The following is a 24978-nucleotide window of genomic DNA, read 5'->3' on the forward strand; positions in this document are numbered from 1 at the left end:
GGACGGCGACGCATGTGTTAGGGTTAAGCTCTGCTAGCTGTAACAAAAGTAATGTCAGTTAATAAACCAGCTCATTCTCAGTAAGACGGCTCAGGTCCTTCTCTTTTCAACATTGACACATGACAGGTAGTTTCAAATTTAGAGCGATTCAGGGTTTGATATTGGATTAGGCTTAATTTAATCAAAAGGGGACTGGTGGGAGGTACATGCTTTACTGTGCCATGCTAGTTTGCAAGTTTTTCATTAAAGTTTTTTATGTTGCCCTAAATTTCACAGTATCCCTGTGATGGAATGTAACTAAATAGTACTGTACTGTAAGTACTGTACTTGCATACATTTTGAGGTACTTGCAGTTGACTATTTCTATTTTATGCTACTTTATACTTCCACTCCACTACATTTTGGAGGCAAGTACTGTAATTTTAACTTCACTGCATTATTTAATAACTTCAGTAACTGGTTACTTTACAGCTTACATGCTGCATCAGAGCCAAAGTAGCACATATTCAAATTAGTTTATCAAGAAAAAGAGATTTGGAAAATCTGAGACATTCTGAATATTTAATCTGTGTACAGTGTGTGGTATATGGCTTATATATACACATATACATACATGTATCATTTACATATAACCTTATTTTGATACTGAAGTAAGCCTACATTTAATGTCAAATAGCTTCCTGAAATACTTTTACTTAAGTACTAGGCTATCCGTATGCATTACTTTCAGTTTGCCAAAGTAACATTTTACCACGGTTTCTGCTGTTTTACTCAAGTATGACTTTTGGGTACTTTCTCCAACACTGCCATGTCCTCAGCTGACACTTTGTGCAAACCATTGTGCTGCAGAAGAGGGAGAGGCTCTCTGTGGCCTCACCACGCTCCGGTGCAGCAGGTGGCGGCATGAACCTCACGTTTTTGCGTCCACTGGTACACGATGCGGACGAAGAAGACAGTGTACTTTGGTAGTAGTAGTTGGCCAGTTGCTGTTCTCAGCGGTTGTGCTGCATAGACGAGTACTGGGAGAAAGAGGGGCAGACTTTGGACACACGCCGGGTGATCAGTGCTCACTGGAAAGAAAGAGGGACTGTGTCCACAGCGAGGGACAGTGAGACGGCAGCATAGAGACACAGACGGACAGGATGACTGACTTCACTGTGGACACGAGCACGCTCTGTCTTTTTGATGTTGACGGCACGCTCACTGCCGCGAGACAGGTACTGAATGTGTGTGTGTGTGTGTATGTGTGTGTGTGTGTCTAACGTTACACCTAACTCCATTCATACTTGCAACTAGCAACATCCGGTTCCACGTTGTTATTGTAGTCCTTCCGAGTGATACTGTATTCCGCTGAAACTTTTACTGAGAGTGGTTCCGCCCTGACGCATGCGTGTTGTTACTTGTCAGGTGACGGTCTGAGCGCTCACTTGAAGAGATGACAGTCACACATGTTAGCTATGCGAGCTCACTACTTTGGTCGCCTTTCACACTCGAAACGGGAAGTGCCCTGCTGAACGAAAAGCTTTTTAGTAACTAGATTTAACAGTTTGTTTGGTTTTGCTGTTAATATTCATGTTTACTATAGATCAGTGGCGGCTGGTGACTGAAAAAATTGGGGAGGACAGGAGGAAAACCAGTCCACGGTGTCATGTTATTAAGTCAACAACTTATCCCTACTTTTTTTTTTATAGTCAATGAAAATTAAGCAATAAAACAATGACTTTCAAGACTTCTTTAAAAACATTTTATTAAATGGCAAAAGGCTGCTGACATCAGGACCATGAGATGTACACCGGGCCTGTGTGGCAGGTAACTGCTCTACCCACTGTGCTACTGCAGCTACTCAATATACATACTTGTATAGCTGCATGAATCTGATAAACAGCATCCAGTGATGACAGGCAGTGGCTGAGTTGCATTGTGGGTAATGTAGACACCATGTTTTGAAAATGACAAATAATGTGTGGAATGAAAAGGGGACATTTCTGGTTCGGATGTATTGATTTTAATCTTTTGTTTTAAAACTGTCCATAATGAGTCCAACAGTGTTATTAAACTTGCAGACCACGTTATCCACAATGCAATGTAGCTAGTCAGTGGCATCACTGGAGGCAGTTTATCAGATTACATTCAGCTCCCTCTGGAGCCACAAAAGGTTTTTTAATACTTCCTTCAAACGTGGTAATACTCCCTAAGACCTGTAAATACAGTGTAATGTGTGAACTGGTTACCCACTGATCTTGTGTCCCTTGGTTCTGCCTATCAGTACAATCAGCTTCACATATATTCATTTTAAGTTTTGTCTTGCCTGAACTGTGATCATTACAGCAAAGTTGTACTTATTACATTGAAATCTGCAAGCGAAGATTTGAACGGGTATCATGACTGATATGTTGCAAAGTTTACATTGCAGTGTAATTCGTAACTACTAAATTTAATTTATTGATGACAGTTGGAGTAAAAGAAATAGAATGATGTTGATGTGTTAATAATATTATAGTAGTGTCAAAAATAGAATGTGTCATTAATTAATTACATTTTACTGCAACAAATTATCCTGTCAGTGTTAGTCAGTGACTGCTTATTAATTAGGACCCAACAGACCACATTTTATCCTCCTGTGCTGATGTGTGTTTTCTGAGTTGGGGATAGTGTGATTGTGCATTACTACAATATGTGTTACTATGTTGGGAGCATTATTACGAAAAAAAAATGCACATTGCATCACAAGAGGGTTTAGTAAGCATAATTGTGCAACAGGTGAAAAACAGAATGACCACACAGGTGATTGTACTATGGCTAATGCAGGGGGGAACACACGTAAGGATTTTCTAAATCTTAAGAGATATTTTATCTGTAAAGCCCCCACACACGAAGATCTAGAATCTAGTCCTCCGAGCCAGAAATATCGCGTGATCAAACGTGATCTACAGTAACCAATAGCAACAGTCCCTCCGGGCTCTTCATTAACGGAAAAGAGTATAGACTGTATATATGAAAAGAGTAAATAAATGTTTTAAAACATGAAAGATATGGAAGATATAGAAGAGGGAATGTGAGCTTTTCTGACAACACACAATACTTGCATTAACCATCAGTATGACAGTTGACATTAGCGCTGACGCTAAACCCATTAGAAACATTAAAATGGCTGATTCAAACACCCCCATAGGAAAAGTTAGATCTCGCCTCTGTTTTTATTTACGTCTGCTTCCGTGTTCCTCAGTCAGCTGGTTGGCTACGTTGCGTTCCACGTCACATTTCACAGAGTAGTGACTCAGGAGTCGTCGGCTTCACCACACAAAGATTTTACGTCGTAAATATCAAACAAGTTTAACATTTACGATTGTCGGCCGCCACCCGTTTCCGAGCAAATTATGGGGACAAATTGCCTCTGAACACACCACAGACCTCAGGATAATCATATAGGATAATCTTGTGAGACAGAATATAATCTTCCGTGGTCAGGAAGGGGTCAAATCGGAGCCTGATTATCGTTATCGTGTGAACCCCCCTAGTCAACTGTGAAAGGCTGAAGAATAAAGTGAGCACAGGTTTTTATTTAAGTGGGAAATTGAAAGAATGAAAAGCATTCTGACTGGAAAATCATAAAGTAGTGTGGTTCATCAGGACAGGAAGGCTCTACAGCAGGTGATTCAAACCACCAGAACATCACTGGTACCATCCACAGAGCATCAGTGACACCAGTGAAGTGAGATGTCTGCACAGAGCCCAAAGATACTGAAAGACAACACCCACCTAGACACAGTCTGTTCACCCAAAGATACAGAAGTATCTGCTGCCATCCAACCAGACAAATTATTATTATTTTTTTTTGTGATTTAGCATGAAGGGACTATTTCTTACAATTCACTGGACAACATTGTGTCGTAGAACAAATTAACCTTGGATTATATGTGACAGCTGTCATGAATGCAGGAAACTGAAATGCATGCAGACTTTTGAGTTAAATAGTCTTGTGCTAGGTTCACCATACAAAAGCTGATTGACTGTTCTGATGATGACTGGAGACTGTGATACAATAGTCTTGTTTCTGTCATTGCTGTTGTTTATCCCATTATGTTGGTAAATGTAAATGGTGACTGGAGAGGATGTAGGAGAGCTGTATCCCTTCATGAAAGAGCGATTTAAGCGAACAAGTGGAGGGTGGTAAACACTGTCCTGGTTCCATAAACTGCATATCTGGCTCTGAGATGGTGTGTGTGTGTGCATGTGTGTATTTACAGCGTGTGACTCCAGAGATGACGGAGTTCCTTCAGAAGCTGAGGACTCGTGTTCGAGTCGGCGTGGTGGGAGGTTCAGACCTCAGCAAGATCAGAGAGCAGCTGGGAGACGATGGTGAGACACATCTGTAACCCTGCAGTAGACCAGTTATACATCCACCCTCAAGTTTAAATCAGGTAGACTCTCTGGTCTTCTGTTTGTTCATGTGTGCAGTGATCCAGAGAGTGGACTATGTGTTTGCTGAGAATGGCCTTGAAGCCTATAGGAATGGACAGTTTCTCTCTGTCCAGGTAAGACTTACTTGATGGGTCCAAAGCACACAATTTTTTGCAAAAGCTTTAATAAATATAAGCTGTTATATCAAAGTTTTTGTCATAGTTTTGTCAAGTTTTTATCATAATCTAATACACAAACAAAACCAAATACAAATACCTGAACATGAGGATGTTACCTCCTGTGACCGACCCCGGAAGTTTACAGTGTCTGCCTGCTGTTGTCAGTCCATCCAGGCGCACATGGGGGAAGAGCTACTGCAAGATTTTATCAACTTCTGTCTCAACTACATGGCCAAGATCAAACTGCCCAAGAAGAGGTACAGACATGTCAGAGTCCTGATCTCAATGTCAAAATGTATTTGATTATTAGAATTATAGTATTGTGGTTCTGATGTATTGGGCATTTAGGAGTACTGAAGCTGTAAGAGTTGTGCTGCATTTGAAAGTTGAACGAGACTAAACTGTCATGTGTAATGTTTTACAGGGGGACATTCATTGAATTCCGTAATGGCATGTTGAACGTCTCCCCCATTGGACGCAGCTGTACACAAGAAGAGAGGAAAGAGTTCTATGAGCTCGATCAGGTAGCGCTCACACATTCATATTAAGAAGTGATGACACCATGGAGAACTGTCCCCTAACTCAACAGTTCCCAGCAGCTTTCTGGACCGTCTTTCAGCTCACCAACTGTATTTGTTAATTTCCACTGCTTTCAGCTGCAAACGCTCTGATTAACCCACTGCCTGCTACCTGCTCACTACCGAACATCAGTCAGAGGCTACCTGGTAAACAGAGTGGCACATTTAGCAGCTCAAGTTTCAGATGTTTTTTTCAGAATTGATGGAGACCAAAACTGAGATAAAAGGAGAGGTGAAATTCCATTTGTCTGGTGGCCAGAGGTGCAAAACCAGAAACTCCATACAATGTATCTTTTAATATGATAATATATAAAATGTCTTTTCTGCTTGTGATGCTGCTACCCAAAGGCCAAAAATGAAGTACTGCCGCTTTTACAGGGGCTCTGTTGAACCTGTGTGTTGTGTTCAAAGTCAGCCATTAAGGTTCACTTTAGTAGACTCCATTTCTGTTTAAACGTTAGCCACTGTTGCTCTCTGTTGGCGGAGTGAAATTGTTACATTGTTAGCAGAGAGAAAGATTGTGATTGAACGCACATGTAAAATTGTACTTTTCTCTATTTAGCATTGCCTCTATCATTGCCAGCTTGAGGCAACGCTGAGAATGACTGAAATCTACAGGGCTGGAATTTTATTCTTTTGTTTGCTTCATACAGAAAGAGAAAATCAGAGAGAAGTTTGTGTCCATATTGAAGGAGGAGTTCAAAGGAAAAGGACTGTCTTTTTCAATCGGTGAGTAAACTGCAGTCATGGCAGTTATACAGATTTCAGTCTGCTGTGTCACTGCATCAGGAGCTGCTTCACACTTGTGTGCTGTTACAACTCGTCAGGTCACTTGAGTGTGTTTCTGTGTCTGTGTGATGTAAATCCTCCACGTCATCTCTCCATGCCTCTGGGCTTTTGTTTCTCTGCAGGAGGTCAGATCAGCTTTGACGTGTTTCCTGATGGTTGGGATAAAAGATTCTGTCTGGGCATTGTTGAGAAGGACAACTACTCAACCATTCACTTCTTTGGAGACAAGACCAAAGCTGTGAGTATGCTAACTACTGCAGGACAGCACAACGATGCCTGAGTACATGTAGATTGTTCCAAAGACAGAATACGAATAGAGCTGCCGGATTCAACCAGTGGAAAAAAGACCAGAGCACATGCTTCATGCAGTATGATATGTGTTTGGTGCTTTGGTTAATACCTACAGCATCTACGGCCTTTAATCATTATGCTGCTGCACACCAACCCGGCTACATTTCAAAGCCCAGCCCTTTCCCTCAGTTGTTGTCACCTGCCTCGCTGAGCTCTAACTGGTTTGTCCAGTCTGAACTTCTGAAATGTTTGCTTTGGTTGTGAGCCACTTTGAACAAGACCAAGATGGCTAAGAAGTAGTGTTGTGAATTCAGCCACAGTGTATCACATGTCGTAAATATACCTGCCTCACACTGTAGTTGGGATATTCAGCTGTTTTCTTGTTGTTTTGTTTCTTGTCGATAGGATCTGTGTGAAAAAAACCTGAAAACATATTTTCTCATACACACGAACACTATTTGTAAAGCTTAGTGTGGAGTTTAAAGTGGTTGTAAAGGTAATTACATTTCTCCAGTTAGTTTATCATACACTCTCCATGTCTTCAATGTGGTTTAAAGGCACACTTCATTAGTTTCTTTTTTACTAGAGAATGTCCATGGCTGTTTCATAAAAAATAGCATTAACTCTACATTTTGGCCTTTCAAAGTTTTGGAAAACCTGTTACAAAGTGATCTTTCGGATAATTTAAAGTATGCCTGGATGGGTTAGTGTGTGTTGTGTATGCGTTGACAGAATAGATGTTATATAGTGCATATTTAGAAAGACAAACACAGAAAGAAAGACACAAGGGCCCAAATCGTTATAGTATTTTCTGTAACCAGGCTACCCACCAGAGTGTACATCCTGCCTCCTGACACCAGCACACGTATGTTCAGTGTATGTAAACAGCCGTGTGATAGGGGTTTATTTATAAGTGCGTTACGCACAGAGACGATGAAACCTTCATAAACCCTTGTCTGAATGCCATCTTTCTTTGAAAACGTTGTCTCCAGAAATACCTGAAGCCCAGAGACTGGAGAGTCTCGGCTCATTCCTGATGGTTTAAAACTGTTCAAAAACATTGTGGGATTTTTGAAGTCTAAGTGTATCCTGTTAAATAATCAGGGTGTTAAACTGTGAGTTAACGCCCAGGTCAATACAAGACTGATTCAGTTCCAGAGCACATGATTATTGTTCGCACTCTGTGCTGCTGTGAAAGTGATCACTCCACTTGGTGGGTTGTTGGGACCTGATGAGGGATCACTCTGGCTGATGACCATCCCTATTCAAAAACATCTCCCTTTTCATCCAGTGCAGTCACAGTAGACTGCTGCGAGTACAAACAGAATATCCATGATGTGACTTCAAAATTCAGAATAGCGTCATTCTCAGTTCTCCAGCACTCCTTTCGTGACTATTCATCAACGGCACAAAAACGTATTCTGTCCTTGTTGTGGTAGCGACTGAAAACAGCAGTGATTGAGAAAATGATGCAAGGCAAGAAGGGTATCCTTGTTACGCACAGTCACAATGAAAGATTTGAAAAAATAAGGTTTTATCTGATCGGCGGAGGCAGCAGGCCCAGGGGACACTTACTAAGACTATTCTTTGGAGATTATGTTGGTCAAGCAGAGACTTTCAGATAGTGCTGATTTAGATCATCTAAGTTTAGGTAAGCTAATCTTTGTGTGTGTGTGTGTGTGTCTGTCTGTCTGTCTGTTTTCCAGGGAGGAAACGACTATGAGATCTATTCCGACCCTCGGACCGTCGGCCATGAAGTCTCCTGCCCGGAGGAAACACAACGACTTTGTGAGCAGCTTTTCTTCTCATGAGAGGACTCAACTCACAGATGTCACTGTTATGATCTCGTCACTTTTACAAGACAAAGAGGAGAAGACGTCTAATAGGCTTCATCTGTTCCATTCTGACCTTGAGGTTTAATAAATTGTCACGGTGTCTTTGGTAATGTCGAATGAAAGAGAGATCTCTGGTTATTTGTCATTTGGTTTTGATCTTTAGGGGGCTTTAAATGTGACAGTAAGGTGATGGTTTAAAGTTAACTCTTTTTTTTTTTTTTTCGGTCAAATGTGGCCAGGCCATGGCGTCCAGTTTTTTGCATTGATCTTAAAGTCTTTGCAGGTTGTAGTCTGTTTGTTTATACTCACTGCTCTGAACAAACTGGAACCAGAGCACACATCACTTGCATTCTCCTAGATGCTATGGAACGACATATATGAAGAAGTTTCATAAACAGTCTTGTGGCTGTCAGTGGAACACAGCAAAACATGAGTCACAGCAGCAGACAGAATCTCTCCTTTAAAAGGTCACAAGGAATTGAACTCGGCCACTATAGTTCCTTATGGTAAACGTGAGAATGTGTCTGAGAAGTACTGTGTACAAAATTGTGTGATGTTCCCAACACACTGACTTGAATGAAATATCAACTTGTATGAAGGTTCTGCTGTCTGGCTCTTTTGTATATTATGATGTATTAAAAAAAAACACATTGAAAAAGATCATGTATGAAATGAATACAAGCTCTGTTATGAATCCCACTGACACTGATCTTTTTAAGACCCATATTCAGATTTGAAAATCTAAAATTACAGTAAGATTTTGGCTTTTTAAAAACTTAACTGTATAACAAAAATAATCCCTGCAAAGGATGCTTTGAACGTGTTTATTCAACAATTGTAGCCAAGATACAGTATGTCCCAAGCAGGACGTGTTGTCAGCGCTCCCTGATGGACAGACGTTGAGAGTTCTCTTTAAGAAGAAGCATCCATGTTGTAGTCTTACACAGAAGTATTCTGTTGGCAATGGCTGAATGAGTAACATGCATTTAAAATTCAGGCATTTTAAAATTGTGAAATAATATGTGTGTGTTGAGCTACGGAGCTACGAAGATTAAATCATATCCTGGTGTACAGAACAGGATGACAACATCAGTACACAACGGACCAAACCATTACACACTATGACTTACAAACATCCTGAATCCCAAAAAAAAAGGCTCAACAGGTATCACACAGATAGAAAAGCTTGAAGTCAACACAGAACAAATATCTTCTGATGAAATAAACCATTGAATGTGATGCTACAGACAGTGAAGTGAAGTGTAACAATGACTTGTACTGTAACATTACATGTTTAACATTCTCTGTGTCTGCAGTGATTGTTAAAATCAATGAAAATAATCATATAATTGAATGTTAAATCTATTTAATAAGATTTGCGGCACCCGGTTTTTATAAAGGACCAGATAATTTCTAGATGTGAGCTCTAAATTAATACTACACAGAATCAACATTATGTGGCGATAAAGTAAAGAGTAGTGTGGATATGAATATTAGACAATGAAATATTCTTCATTTGGGCAAAGAAATATTGTTACTAATGCGACTGCCTTAAATATTCAGTAACAACTATTCAGGTGAATTCATGTTGTAAATGATGAGAATCCCAGCCCAAGCCTGTGAAAAAGACGCGATTGGTAAAGTTCAGAATATACATACAAAGAATCACGAAAATTATTAAATTTGATTCAAAAGAGAAAATGCAGCATGTGAAACACATTTGGAGCACAGGCATATCATTTTGCATAGTCTCATGAATTTAATATACGTTTTTGGATTTATTTTCTAAAAGGAGTCATGACATGAGCAGGAAAAGGTTTTAATGGCATGGAATGACCCAATTATGTTTGCAATGATCTAAACCAATAAAATAACTCTAAATATTATAATGTTCAAACAATTCAAACTGCCTTTCATGTGGTGTGTTGAAGAATAAGTCAGACTCAGTATGCTGCAGATCCTTCCCTTTAACAGTGCATTTATTGATACATCATTCACATCAATGGATACAGGACACACTCATGTACACACACCACAGGCTATAGTGAAATGTACAAGTTGAGAGGGAGAGGAGAACCCGGAACTTTCAACTCATTAGATTCACTCTGTTGTGGCACACAGCAAGCAGCATGGTGACATTTATCATGCTCTTCTGTTACCTTCTTCCATATGCCACACTGCTCGACAGCTGCAAATATGAAATCTACCAACGTGGAAAAAGACAAAACCTTTTTTTCTTTTCTTTTCACTTGCTCAAATGAATGTCAGGAGTATACATGATTTCCGGGACACTGTTGTTCAAAACAGTGGTTAAATATTGGGCTACATGACACTATGCCCTCCAGTATTTGGTCACATATATCAGTCCCACAGATTGCTCTAACTGCAGTGAACATGATAGTGGGTGGCTTTAAGATGCACAGCTCAATCAGTGTGTGTTTCTGTCCACACGTTTAAGTACAAGGAGCCACAGGAGGTGCTCACTGTATGATTTAAATACACCAACATCAAAATATACCTCCACACAGAGAGACCCCTCTGGACAATGCAGAGACCATGAAACAAACTAAGACATCTGTTCTTGCTGTTGGTAATTCATCAAACTGGAAGGACACAAACTATAAACTCTCAAGTTGTTAAAGCGCACGTTGGTCAAACATAGTGTATATACTGATATTCAACATTAACTTCACTGGATTTCATGATAAACACTTTCTCATCTGAATGATTTTTAAATCTGTGTGGATATCAGGTCTTTACTGAAGGGTGTACAGTAGAGTAAAACCTAAAAAATAAATGGCTTTAAACCAATATATTGCACACAGACAAAAGAAAATGCTGTGTTGCAGTATTTGTTGTAAACACAAATATTTTTGTTCACAATTTGATTCCTGCTCCTCATAATCTGATCTAATAACCAAATGTTTTAACTAGGTCAGCCTGCCAATCTTTTGTCTTCTTCTCATACTTTTATAGCTGAGAGTGCATCTTGTATTTTTTAAAAGAGCCTTTGGAGGATCCACATTAACGTTGGACTCTCTGGGCTCTTCAAACGGTTCAAACCCGAATACTGACCCCTAGTGGCTGATTGGTGTTTAAAGGAGAAATATGTTTTTTGAGGAGACCAGGACAAGTTGGAAGAAATAATGATAATAGTGTTAATAATAATAATAATAATAATAATAATAATAATAATAATAATAATAATAATAACAGGTGGTGGTGACTTTAAGTTAAGGTATCTGCTGGCTCTACAAAGAAGTACCTCGGACAAGATGCTATTACTACTAGCATTATGCATATTAATTTATACTGAGGAAGGAAGACTGGATGTCAATGAATGATTCAGTAAATCCTCCACCATGTAGTAAGGTATCTGACAAGATAAACATGGACTGAGTGTGTTTGCTCTGTCTGAAAATCTACAAGTGTTTCAGACTGTTTTACTCCCCTCATCAAGCCTGTGGCACACATCATCAGGCTGCTTTCATTAACATTTGTCTACCTCACAGTAGTAACAGTGTGTACAAATGACAGTTATTGAGCCTATCTAAAAACATCCCTGAAAAAAAGGAGCCTCTCTGGCCTGCTGCAATGCAATAATAAATAAAAATACAGTCAAATGAAAACATTAAAATGGTGTCTTTCAGTGCCTTCATCTAAAAGCTGAACTGTTAACCAGCCATTGATGTATCTCCCTTAAGATCTCTAGGAAACAAAACATAAAATCCCTCTACCTGTCAGTCTGTCAGCAGCCATCTTTTTTCTCACCTTCCAGCCAAATGGCAGCATTACCTTTTTCAACTCAGGCGGTAGTAAAGACAGCCTCATCTGAGTCCAGGTCCTTTCTGTCTTCCCCGCCACTGGACGAGCGGCTGCTGAGGTCAGCCACGCCTGACTCCAGGTCACTGCAGGTGGAGAGGTCATCAGGGTCGTGACTCTTCAGATGGCTGTGCAGCCCTAGAGGCAGGTTAAGGGCGGGATCCTTGATCTGAGCCTGGTGATTGGCTGCTACAGAGAAGTCTGCCTGACTCTTGTCCTGTGCAGGGCTGGTAATTGAGTCTGTGTAAGTGGTGGGCGGGTCCGGCCCACAGTGTCTCTGCCACAGGTGACTAGTCCTCCTCCTCGGAACTGTGATCTTCTCCCATGTGATTGGTTGTCCTGTCAGGGCTGCTATCCTCTGCGGACAGAGAGAACACATGCATGCACTTTCTTTAATTAGCTGAGACATCGCCCAGTCATTTGTCAGCAGCATTAACAAAGAAATAATGTCCTAGAATTGTGTTGCTGAGCCATTGACTGAAGTTAGCATGCTAACCAGTTAGCCGTGGACTCTACTAGTCCTGCTCCCGCACTTGCAATGTGAACACCAACACTCCCCTGCTGGAAAAAACAGCATAAACCAGCACCAAAACACAACGTATGCTAGTCTTGCTGGTGACCAGCATTCGTTGTGTTTTAGTGCTGGTTTTAGTGCCTGTCTATGCTGGTTTTTCCAGCAGGCTCCCCTGGTCCAGACTAGTTGCACAGCTACCTTAGCTAAGTTGCTAACAGCAGCTACAGTTAGCAGTTTCTATTCATTTCTATGCTGCCCTCTATTTGTTTTGAGTATGAATTTGACAGTCAGCCAATTCCTACATAATGCACATTTACATACACTTTATTAGCCATCTACTGAAGTGTTCAAGAGCCTTTCTTTGGGAATACAGTGAGATATAAAAATAATTTGTTTTAATTTGTTGTTTCCAGTAAAATATGAGTTGAATATTCTTAGAAATTACATTCTCTTGCCAATACTTCAGAGGTTAAACTGCAGGATTGAGGATGTTTCTTAATCCTTCATACTCAGTCGATGTGCGCAAACTAGTTGTGAGGTCACAACTGTGGCTCATACATACATGTGTCAAACTCTATTTACACACACAGGAAAAAGAATGTGAAAATCGCCTTCTGCTGCACACTTACTTAGGGGTCATCCACATGGAAACAGTTTTTTGTGTAAACGCACATGTTTTGCATCATTTTGGCTGATCATCCAAATGGATCCTGTAAATGCACTTTTTTTGAAACCTGGTCTCAGGGTGAAAACATTTTGAAACGGCACTCTTGGGTTCTCTCTTGGACAGCGAATCCACATTCTTTGCGTATCGATGATGCCATCGCCCCACCCCTCGACCTCTATCCTTAACCCCACTACCTCTCGTAACAACAACAACAATGGCGGACTACATTCTTGTGTTTGTGCTGCAGAAGATACTGAGCCTATTAGGGTTACAAGGGCAAAAATATTATGCTGCTCTGCCACTACACTGAGCAAAAAAGGATTATGGACAACCGCATACGCCACATCATTTTAGATCCATCGCGAAGGGCTTTCTCTTTCTACTGTCTGTTTGTATACAGCGCACAAGATTTATGCGCAGGCTCCATCTCTTCTTCTCCATTTTGGTGAATTTCAAGCGCCATCTATAGGCCTGGAATATGAACTAAAGTGTGTTGAGTCATTAACAATGGATCCATTTGGAATATAATATTCTTCAAACGATGCCAAGGAAGACGGGGGGGGGGGGTGGACATGGCCTTAAACTTGTACTTAAACATACAAATGAATTACCAGTTAGCAAATCAGGTGTTCCCTGAACACTAAGCCAGAAATGTCATCTGAATAATCTTACAAACCCACACTATGTACTGGAAGCGGTTAATTTGCCATTTGGTTGCATAAAACAATTTTACTGTCATCAGATTTGTGAAATACTGTCAAAAGTTAGGCGGTGTTAAACTTGCATCAGATGTATGTGGAGTACATTTTTCCTTTTGTTCTGATTGAGCTGTACATACATTTTGAAGTTTTGTTTGTTTTTAAAAAAAGTTAGAGAAGCCCAGTTGGAATTTGGGAATTTCTAACATAAATACATGCAAATACTGAAGGATGAGTTTACAGTCCTGATCATCTGCTTGTCTTCATGTACTGTGCATGGTTTACAGTTGTATTGTTTTGCTGTGATGAGGGCAAAAATGGCATCAGAGACAAAAGATTTCAGATGCCTTCAATTGCCTAAATAACAAACTGGGACAAATATATATTTTTTTTAATTGAATTGAATTGATTTAAAAAACTATGAGAGATCGTTGGATTGTTTGGAGAAAAGGATGGTGAATTAGGGTGATGGTGGTGTCGGAACAGGGGGTGTCTTTGTGTGTTGTATGCCTTGTCTGGAGCCCGGGTGGTGGTGGGCGGTTCCTCCTGGCGGTACCTCCTGGTGATTGGTCAGCTCCTCCTCCAACTGCTGGGATTCCTCCCTCACAGCAGACAGGAAGTCGGCAGGTGACTGGCGAGGAGGCGATGATTTCTCCATGTGGTTGTAGAGACCCTTCCACATTCTGAAGATGAGGAGAAAGGCAAGGAATTATACTTATTTATTTTTATTTTTCCCTCTTCTTGTAGATTAAGTCTGAGGGACAAAGAGCAGGAACACATCCTGTTTTGATATGGAGGAAAGAAAAGAACAATGATTTCTGCTGTATGAATCCATGCGATGCTGTCTGGAGTAATGTAATATAATAAAATATTAAGTAATAATATGATCAAATATATTAATATAACTAATATAATATAATCCAGACACATATTATATTAATATATTGGTTGTATATTCTCGTTGTATATTGTTTATTTTGTCCAACGGTCAAATGACATGACTCAACCAAAATGTCATGATTTTACATTAAATGTACCACTACATATTGATCATATATTGGTAAATAGCTTTAGCAGTCTGCAGCAGAGCACAGTGATGTGATGTCAGTGCTTGTATCTTGCTGCAGTGACTCACTTGAAACAATAGGGGGTGGTGTTTGGTCTCAGGACCCCCTGAGTCTGGCTCATCTCGGCCTTGTACAGAGGGTTGGTGTACTCGGCTCTGTCCTTCCACATCTGAGGCCACACAGAATGACTCCGCTCACGAAGCCTGTAGTCAGACAAAGCACACACCATCCCACAACGCAATCAACATCCGTGTAAGATGCACTGGGATTCAAAAAGTGTCTAGAGAGACTGGCGTTGTTTTTCTACACATGTATTCTTTAAACACATACTTGTCTGGCAAACAGAAATCATACACATTAAGTTGAGAAGATTGTGCATCTCAGTGTATTCACTGTTACAACGTGATTTATAGCTCTGCAGTACTAATGCCCACAGCTAATATCTAAATATCTTATATCTAAATATGTAACAGATTCTGAATCACTAGGGAATATTTTTATGTGAGTACATTTTCAGTATTGGACACAGTACAGGTCATCACCCTATCATCTTCTCTTTATCAGCTGCAGAAGTTCACTCAGGACAGGACAACCATGATGCATAAATGAACTGATTATATGAATGTTACTGTCCCGCGTCATTAAGTAATTTACACACTGCTGTTTTCTGTACCTTCCTAACTGAACTGCAGTAGGACTGGAAAGTTATAATGTTCAATCTTTTATGGTTATAAACTGTGACATTTTTTACAAATTAAAAAAGAGCTGCAGAATTTAGCTGCTGAGCTAAACAAAACCAGACCAGAGATGAAAACAGTGTCAGAGTGGAAATAAAACCAGCAGTTCTGTAAATATCAGACTCAGTAGCATAAGGTGCATATGTGCATGTTCATGTGCATGAATCTTTACTTACTATACTTATTTCTGATCACATAGATTCAACAAGTCTCTTCAGATCATCCAATGTGTCTACTGTATGTATGAGTCCCACCTCATATCCCTGCGCTCCTTCTGGCAGTTTCCCAGGAAGTTTCCAAAATGGCAGGAGTAGACGTGTGTGTGTATGGCGATGAGGAAGCGCTCGTTGAACTCAAAGGCACAGGGGAACTGCTCGGACAGCTGCCACACACACTCCAGGAACTGATCGATGACGGGAGACACCTCTTTAGGATCTCCATCAAGGTGAGCATACCTGAAGGGACACAGCTCTGTCTTAACTGTCCACCACACCACACACTCTTTAGAATCATTCATTCAATTCTGAACTCAATTCCAAGATGTGGCAAACACAGCATCAGTGGAAAAAAAATCAACTAAAAAGCAGTAAATAATGTACAAATTCATAGATAGATTAATTCAAGAACAGGTTTTATACCTTAACAACTTCTCTCTATGTTAAGTTGTACAGAAAAGGAACTCAGTCAGTTAGGGAAAACATACTGACCCAAATGTGTTGACCTAAGACCTATTTTTCTGTCTTCTATTCTCTCTGTCTTCTATTTTCTCTGCCTCCCTGCCTGTCACACACTCACTTCATCTACAGAGACCAACCACCAAAAGGGAAATCCAACTTTTTCATAGGATAAGGATAAGATATGATTTTAACTGGCAAACTCATCTTTTGTTTCCATACTACCTTTCATATTTCATCATAAAACGCATGCAAAATAAGCAGCCGCTGGGTCAGCTGTTGGAGAATAATGGTTGGCCTAACTTACTGACCTGTGAGAGAACTTGTGTCCAAAGGAAACCCAGTCTCTCTCTATCAGCACCTAGAAGAGAGGAGAGGAAGAGGAGGAAATGGTAAGTAGGGCAATACAACAAAGGAGCAGAGGAAGAAGAGGATTTGATAAGAAGCAAAGAAGTCTCAGAATAAGAATGAGTGTTCATCAGTGCTGTGTGTTACCATGAGTCCTTTGGTGGTTCTATAGAATGGGTCCAACAGTATACTGGCGACGGAGCAGGCCTGGGCCGTCCTGTCCCAGCCGTCTGAACAGTGAACCAACACACTGATGCCTTCATCAGCAACCGCCTGGAAAGAGAGAGACACAGAGGGGGTTACTGTCAGCCATGGGCCCTGTCAATTAACCCAACAATGACCAAACCAATAACGTCTATCTGAAAATCCAGGTGTCGGGAAAACAAATGTGATATTACAATTTGAACACAAAAAAATAGAAAAGTGGAATACAAGTATCAATGCCTGAAAAGAAATAAGTTCCACTGGAAGGTTCGATCCTGCAGTCAATGAAGTGAGTGAGCCAGCTCGCAGGGTGTTTTATACAAACACATGACACATTCACATTTAGGCTCCATTTTCAATTTGGCTCAGAATACTTAATACAATAATGGCTTTTCATCTGTCATTTAACACAGTCTTTTTCTCACGAATCTTTATATCTGTCTTGAGAAAAACACATCTGATGTACACAATAGGGAAAGTATTGTGATGTGTAAGATGTATAGTGAATACCAGTCTGTGCTTTCTCTTTATATTTCAGATTGCTGAAAAATTGATTTTCAAATGCATGTTCCATCATGACAATTTGAATTGTGTTTGTGTGAATATTTCCATAATACTACTGACATGAGCTGCTGTGGCTCAGGAGTAGAGCCAGCGTCTTGTTATCCGAAGGTAGCTGGTCCGAGCCCCCTGGTCTGCATGTCGAAGTGTCCTTGGGCAAGATACTGAACCCCAAACTCCTCCTGATGTGCTGGTTGGCACCTTGCATGGCAGCCACCACCATCAGTGTATGAATGTACGGATAACTGTAAGTCACTTTGGACAAGAGCATCTGATAAATACCCTAAAATGTAAATGAGGCATTCAATTGGTTTTGTGTACCTCCAGAAGTGATTAGGGTGAGAATATCTCTTCTTCTTCTATCTTCTTTGCTATATTTACTCCTGGAATGTATTATTAACCTGTCAAGAGTGTTTTGTCCATCTCAGGGAAGCAGCAATTTGCCAATGTCACTATTAAATTCAATTTAAAACATCATGGATTTGTAAATGTAAAGGCTTAGGAGCATTGACTGTGTTTTCACTCTCCAAAAAGGTTATTAAGGTGGTACATTATTTTCCACAGAACAGTGGTTGTTCAGTGAGGAGAATTAAACACAGTGTCTCCCATACAAAGGCTCTACGATCTAGACAATGTAATTTTACAGTGCACACAGACCGTCTGCCCTGAAGTTATATACTCCAATACAGGTGACGGTCTGCCAGTAAAACCAATGTATGCACCCCACCCCTATCAGTGCAAAGTACATGCAGCAAAGCAGGTAAAGGAGCGTTACACTGAATATAACTCAACAATCAGCAAATCAACATGTAATCTCAAAGGCATTACACCTGCAGAGATATTTTTAATTAATTTCTTTCATTTTTTCCAAAACTTTTACATTATTAAGTTACTACATTAGACCTGCTTCTGTTTGGAAAGGCAGCAACCATTAAACAGACCTGCACCACCTTCTTGTGCACTTCTGTTTGACAGTGTGCCTGCAATGCATGGCTGCCCTTGATTGCATAGTTAATAGCCGTTTTTCTACTGGGCAGCAAGCCGCCAATTTGGCCACCCTTTTTGTGGCCTGGTCCACGGATTTAGGCAGAGGGCAGTAAATGTTGGTCTGTTTTGGTCCGACAATTCGCCACCTCGGAGAGTACACTTTTTTTCCAACTCCACCGCAATCTAAATCCGAGATGTCGATATGCCGGAAATTGCGTGAGATGGGCGGAGGTGTCGATGACCTGCACTGTTATTTCACAAATTTTAAAACTAGGAAACAGCTGATCATAGCAGGCAGTTGATCACTTCATTCGTGGACATCAAGATGAGCAACTAGACAGCTGCTGAGATCCAGGAGATGCAGCGTCTCCTCGGTCTCTGGAGCTGCCTTCGTCATCCGCTTGTTGTTTTAACGACAAGCTACTAACAGTCGCTGCTTTCAAATTAAAAGCCCCTCGCTAAGGTGCGATGTAAAGCTTTTATTTTGAAGACAAATTCGTTGTCTTTCTGACAGAATGCAACATACTTCACCTTCAGCCTCCAATCAGTCCCCTCACCTCAGCATCATCCACATGTCTTGAAAATGAGTTGTAGAGATTTAGAAAAGTTGTTTTTATCGAATTCAAGGCTCCCTTCAGGCGTGCACATGTTCGCAGTTCACTGATAATCTCTGGTACACACCCATGTCCCATCCATATAACCCCCCCCCCTACGCACGCACACAAAAAAAAAAAATCCCCAGTTCTACGCGATTCACGTGAATGACCCAATTGATGAAGTGTGTGTGTGTATACACACCCTGGATATGAAGACCCCGGCGTCCAGTATGGCTTTAATGTGTTTGAGCCAACCAGAGTTCTCAAGACCCCACAGGAAGTCAGTCATGGACTGAGATCTCATCTCGCCCACTGCATGGAAGAGAGAGACACTCAAAGTTTACAAACACACACACACACACACACACACACACACACACACACACACACACACACACACACTTCCTCTTACCGTCAATGATTTTCTGCTGACTGCTTCTCATTACATGAATGTTTTCAATGCCAATGAACTGCAGCTTGATGTTGGTGTAGTGGTCCTCGTTCTCGTAGCCTTTACCTGCTGCCCGATTCGCCATTGCATTCAGCTGGAGACACACACACACAGAATTTTGTATGAGAATAGCATTGCTCATTGTATACTGGCAATGTTCACTGTGCCTGAGGAAGTGTGCATATAAATGGTAAACAGCCTTAATTTATATAGCAATGCTGAAGCAGTTTACATCACAAGACAGCATTCAAGCATTCACATACACAAAGTGGTTGGTGGCAGAGGCTACCTGCTCATTAGGAGCAATAACTATTCATACAAACAAGTAAGTTGAGGTTTAGTATCTTGCCTAAGGACAAAGGCAGACTGCAGAGGTTGGGACTGAACCACTGAGCCATTGTCACCAAGGCGTGTGCATGCGCGCATGCCTCTGTGCGTGTTTGCGTATATGTGTGTTTATGTGTGAGTGTGTGCGTGTGTTACCTTGGGCCGGGTGTCAACCACATAAATATAGTCACTGCCAGGGTTAGACTTCATCACAGCCTGCAGCATCATCTCGTCCTCCTGACAGCGTCCACTAAAGCCTGACAGTGGCTGACTACACCGGCACACTGCTGCCTGTATCAATCAATCACCATCATCGTCACCATCATCAACATCTTCACCATCATCATCATCATCATCATTATCACCATCACCACCATCATCATCATCATCATCAGAGCTTGCTGAGATCCTCTCTCTTTTCATTCATTTATTTCCACCATGTGATTAGATGATGTGGATAATGTATAATGTTGTCTCTTCAACTCTTATTTAAAGGGAAAGTTCACAGTCTGAGAAACATTTATTCATCTAATAGTTCCTCTATGTGTGTGTGTGTGCGCGCATCACACTGACCAATGTGTCCTGGTGGAAATAGGCCAGAGCAGGAAACCGTCCTCGACTCCTGAACCTTGAGCTGCCAACAATGATGGCAGGGGTGGCCGACTTTGGAACAAACAGCTCTGAGGGATACGTATCGCACACCTGGGGAGGGCACACACATGTTACCTACAAATGAGTTCACAGTTAACAAAATTGTTGTTTTGAGTTCCTGTGCATGCATTTGAGGTGGTAAAGCAGAAAAGAGTAACATCTAGTATAAGAATAAAGCTGACAAGGAACATATCACCCAGTATGACACTGTGGCTCACTGACTTATTTGTGATACAACAATAGAGGTCTAAGACACTGAGGAATTAGATCTACAAGACTTTTGAACACATACCGGTACATTAACTGTTGGCAGGATCTCAATACATGGTTGATTTCGGTCAGAGGCATACGATTTTCCATATACACCAAATTGCTCATATATGTAGAGGGTGTTGCCCTCAGTATGTCTATGCATCAATACTGTATCATATCAATAGCACCACCCACTGTACACAGGAAGTAAGCCTCAATTAATCACACTTCCTACATGCACATACATGAATGAAATTCAGTATGTTAATTGATTAATAAACCTTACTAGACATTCTTACAAACGTCAGTCTGCTGCTTAATGTTTTCTTCCTGATATATTTACCACCATCACCTGCACCAAATGACAGGCCTCTGAGTAAGGTAATGCATCAGTTCTGTGGTGTCCTGTACATGTTTTTTTGATAAGCTTTGACTATCAAAGATATTTCCAGCTAGGTTCGAGGTCTTCTGCGTTATTTGAACCCTCGAACCCTTGAAAGGCACATTTTCTTTGAGACAGCCAGGACATTTGACAATGAAAGTTCATGTCAGATTCCAAAATTTCATGAACTGACCATGCACTGCAGACACTTATGTCAGGAAAAGTACATGGGTTTAATGCACTTTCTGTAATAAACCATCTAAAAGTTAAAGTCTTATGAGATGGGAGACCAAATATTATCAAATGTGAGTTAAAAGTTGACTGTATGGTCTCCACATGTAAGAGGGGGTAGCTGCTGATTAAAAGTCAGACTGGCTGACAGGAGGCTTGTGCTATCTTATCTATAACCTTGTAAATGTCCGCAGTACAAGGCATACTCCTGCACTTAACGAGAAACCTTTAGCTACAGACCACAGAGTTTATTACAGAAATGTAACGTAGGAAGTATCTTTATTTTCCAACACTAATTTCAGGCATACGGTGACCACCACCCCCCCCCCCCGCCCGCCAACTCTATAAAAATAATGTAAGGATAACAACGGACCAGACACATTTATAGCTGAATCTTACTTTTACACACGCACAAGACTGACCCTGTATTCACTGTTGGCTGCTGTTGTGACCCACAGGTTATTAGGAACTCCCATCCTCTTGTAGTCTGCCATGAGGTCTATGAACTTCCATGACTCTTCTCTCTCCTCTTTGTTCACACTGGGGTTAAAGGACAGGCAGTACAATTCACTGTATTTCTCTGAAATATGAGGGAAGAGAAGAGAAGAGAAGAGAAGAGAAGAGAAGAGAAGAGAAGAGAAGACTCACTTTAAATTAGCTTAACATACTGCAAAAGCTATATGACATGACACCAACACACATTTAACCACACACACACACACACACACACACACACACACACACACACACACACACAGACCTGGTCGTGACAACCTGACCAATGAGGTGTGGACATCCATACAGTCTCTGTCCTGTGGAATGAGGATGTGGAAGACCCGGAAGTCCTTACAGCGCAAGATCAGCTGACTTCCTGCAGGAATGGTGGGTGGCCTTTCCACACTGCTCACCATACTGTGCAGCACCTGAGACACACACACATCTCATTATCCTGCTCATTCTTTACCCATGCATTATGCTCTCTCTGGTCTCTCAGGTCCTTTTGTATAAATACTTGGAAAGATATGAAGATCAAGATGTCACTGTGCTTGATTCAAAATTAACTTAAGCTAAAAAATAACCGCATTCCAAGAAACCTGTCACCATCCTCCTCCAAATGTAATAACACAAATGAGAAGAAGCTGCAAAATGTCATATTGTAGCTGTAAGGCCAAAGGCTACCACTGAGGCCAGTGTGCATCACTGTGATAGGTTTATGTCTTCAACTGCTTCTGTCATGTGTTTCACCTTTTGTTCTGCAATTACTAACTATGAGGCTATAGTATGTAACATTTCAGCATTGAAAAGTCTAAAAATGACTTGATCTTTGTTACATATTTTGTTGAGTTGTGTTCTTATAAAATATCCAGAACAGTTCCAACAGAGAAATCTATCATTTTATTCAATGTAACAGTGAGTTTCATTTGGTCTCCTGTTCCTACAACTTCAAGGAGAGTCAGAGAGTGAAGAGGGAAGTCAGACAAACAAGACTACACATAACATAAATAAAACTTTAAAACATTACATTCCATGATCCCATGACTGTCTCTAGCAGCACAAATTACACATAGTGTGTTTAAAATTTTTTTTTCATATACCGATGACCTTTTTATTTTCTATCTGAGTAATAAACAAATGTATTTCCTGAAATACAGAACATTTTTCAGAATCAAAATCAGGGTTATTTATTGTCCCACAAATGGGGAAATTTCTTTGCCACAGCACCAAGAGGACAGTAATATTACAATAAACAGAAATAATAGTAAAAAAAAAACCAAACACTAGGATTCAAAGGTTAGAAATAGAATAGACTTGTATATACATATAAACATGATAATTTACATTTATTTTTTGGCAGTAACATCACTCTGACTGCGGCCTGATGTCTCCTGCAGCTACACTACCATGTGTATTAAGCCTTACTTCAACAGTCAAAGGATCAAAAGATCAAATTATCTTGTCTTACCTCTTGTTGTCATCTAGCATGTACTCACACAGCTCAAACAACTATGCCTGACATCTTGCTGGGAGAAACTATTTGGATATTTCTGTAACATATCAAGCCGGTTCAACTGTCAAACTGTAAACACATGTCTTCATATTCCCATTTACTTCCAGTTTTGAATCTGTCTGTAGGATGTTGTCTAAACAACTGTCAACATGAGTCAGCAAATTTAAGAAGAAGGCCAGGATTTAGTTTGGAAGAAACTATGTGAGATGTGATCGGCGATATGATGATGGATGAGGAGAAATACTATAATATGGATAATAATAATATTATTCAAATAATATATTGATTGATCTGAATAGACTGTGACATATGAAGTGTTGTAAGATTATGTTACCCATGTCTCCTTGCGTGTCTCAGGGTTGCTCTCTACAAAGATGGTGTATGTGGCAGACAGGTACAGAGTCCCAACACTGGCCTTTCTCTGGCCTGATGACCGGTCCAGTAGACGTACATTTTCAACCTGCCAGTATCATACAATCGGGAATCCGACATGGAAACAGGCAGATCAAACACAATGAACAGTTAGGAAGATAAGATATGACATTTCTCTCACTCACCAACACGTGCGCATAAACACAACACAGATTATTTAACTGAAACAACAGCCTGTCATATCCTCTGGCATGACTCAACCGATTACAATATTCACTGAGCTCAATTCAAAGTGAGTCTGAAAATCAAGGTCATTCAATAAGTCATGGTTTTGGTTTAGCCTCATCTGTCAAGTGTGGGAGCCCATGAGGACACCAGTTATGCATGTGTCATTACAGATTTTGAAATCTCTGCCTTCCCTGTTAACCCATCTATGTCCTGTATAAACAGCCAGACCACAGTGGTATAGTTACAAAGTTGGATGGGGTCCATATGAGGCCCGTGTGCCAGGATGGCAGACAGGAGGAGGAAATGGTGGTAACCAGTCCAGCGCAATGCTACGTCATGGTTGGGCAGGTGTGCAATGGCAAATTATCTCGTCTGTATGATGAATATCAACACTCCTGAATAAATAGAATAAGAACCGAACGCCCGTGGAGGCAGGAGGGAGGAGCGCGTGAGCATCATAACGGCCACATGCGCAGGTGTGTTTATAAATAGTCAGGCTCGGTGGCTGGGTCCATTATCGGACGCAGGGTGTCAGCCTCATTCAGCTTGTTCCCTGTAGGGCAGCCGTACAGCCTGAGCACACACAAGGTTTAAAGTCCATGGTGACACCACACGCTACGTCACTGCAAGCAAGAAGTCAGTAAGGGACGTGATCGTGCAGGCTGGCCCGTAATAACAGCGACTTATACTGTGGACACTGTGCGGTGAGACGGAAGCAGAGAGGTGGGATGGAGACATGGATGGAGATAGAGCTCGTAGAGGCACCGAGCGAACGTGTCACAGAGTAAAAGGTTAAACGAATGTACACAGCGAGAGCGGAGAGACAAAGACGAAGCTCAGAATGAGCTGGGCTTTAAACAGGGTGTTGTTACCTTCGGCGTCCGGATGTGCTCCATCACTGATAACCAAAATGGTGGAGATGGAGAAAGAGCAGCCCGACGTCTTTTGTGGCGTTGCCGTCAACGTTTATACTGCCTGTTTCACTCCAGTAACTGAGGTGTAATCTCCCTGACTGCTGTTCCACATTTGCCCTGGATTATTTCCCATGCTTTGAGCTCCTCTGTATCCCGGGTTTGTTCGGCTAAACTGGAGGGAAAGGACAACCCCTGGCCGCAATAACGGTACCCG

General features: G+C 41.0%; 2 protein-coding genes across 3 annotated transcripts; one reads left to right on the top strand and one right to left on the bottom strand.

Moving 5' to 3' along the window:
* The first annotated feature begins 890 nt into the window (after positions 1-890).
* On the top strand, positions 891-8672 carry pmm2 (phosphomannomutase 2). The gene is made up of 8 exons (XM_037092799.1): positions 891-1217; positions 4248-4359; positions 4459-4535; positions 4746-4837; positions 5005-5104; positions 5812-5887; positions 6070-6185; positions 7945-8672. Exons 1-8 carry the CDS (start codon positions 1143-1145, stop codon positions 8047-8049), a joined length of 753 nt encoding a protein of 250 aa, XP_036948694.1. The 5' UTR covers positions 891-1142; the 3' UTR covers positions 8050-8672.
* LOC119016654 (myotubularin-related protein 7-like) lies at positions 8281-24978 on the bottom strand. Of its 2 annotated transcripts, none has more exons than XM_037092707.1 (14): positions 24723-24978; positions 23585-23710; positions 22003-22165; positions 21665-21822; positions 20300-20428; positions 19883-20017; positions 19361-19493; positions 19151-19260; positions 16748-16873; positions 16564-16613; positions 15833-16033; positions 14910-15044; positions 14331-14457; positions 8281-12253 (listed from the first exon to the last, which is right to left on the bottom strand). In XM_037092707.1, exons 1-14 carry the CDS (start codon positions 24744-24746, stop codon positions 11879-11881), a joined length of 1992 nt encoding a protein of 663 aa, XP_036948602.1. In that variant the 5' UTR covers positions 24747-24978; the 3' UTR covers positions 8281-11878. The 2 variants fall into 2 exon arrangements, with proteins under 2 accessions (XP_036948602.1, XP_036948612.1); XM_037092717.1 differs by having other exon boundaries at positions 12039-12253; positions 14285-14457.

This window comes from Acanthopagrus latus, chromosome 1 (genome assembly GCF_904848185.1).
Source record: "Acanthopagrus latus isolate v.2019 chromosome 1, fAcaLat1.1, whole genome shotgun sequence".
Lineage (NCBI taxonomy): Eukaryota > Metazoa > Chordata > Actinopteri > Spariformes > Sparidae > Acanthopagrus > Acanthopagrus latus.

What these genes read in the sequence shown, in the direction of transcription:
- pmm2 (XM_037092799.1), top strand. Translation starts at nt 1,143, where the DNA reads ATGACTGACTTCACTGTGGACACGAGCACGCTCTGTCTTTTTGATGTT. An exon ending in AGAGCAGCTGGGAGACGATG is followed by an intron (nt 4,360 to 4,458) that starts GTGAGACACATC and finishes TCATGTGTGCAG; the next exon opens with TGATCCAGAGAGTGGACTAT. An exon ending in AGGACTGTCTTTTTCAATCG is followed by an intron (nt 5,888 to 6,069) that starts GTGAGTAAACTG and finishes GTTTCTCTGCAG; the next exon opens with GAGGTCAGATCAGCTTTGAC.
- LOC119016654 (XM_037092707.1), bottom strand. Translation starts at nt 24,746, where the DNA reads ATGGAGCACATCCGGACGCCGAAG. An exon ending in AGACACGCAAGGAGACATGG is followed by an intron (nt 22,166 to 23,584) that starts GTAACATAATCT and finishes TGTGTGTCTCAG; the next exon opens with GTGCTGCACAGTATGGTGAG. An exon ending in ATTTCCACCAGGACACATTG is followed by an intron (nt 20,018 to 20,299) that starts GTCAGTGTGATG and finishes TGATTGATACAG; the next exon opens with GCAGCAGTGTGCCGGTGTAG.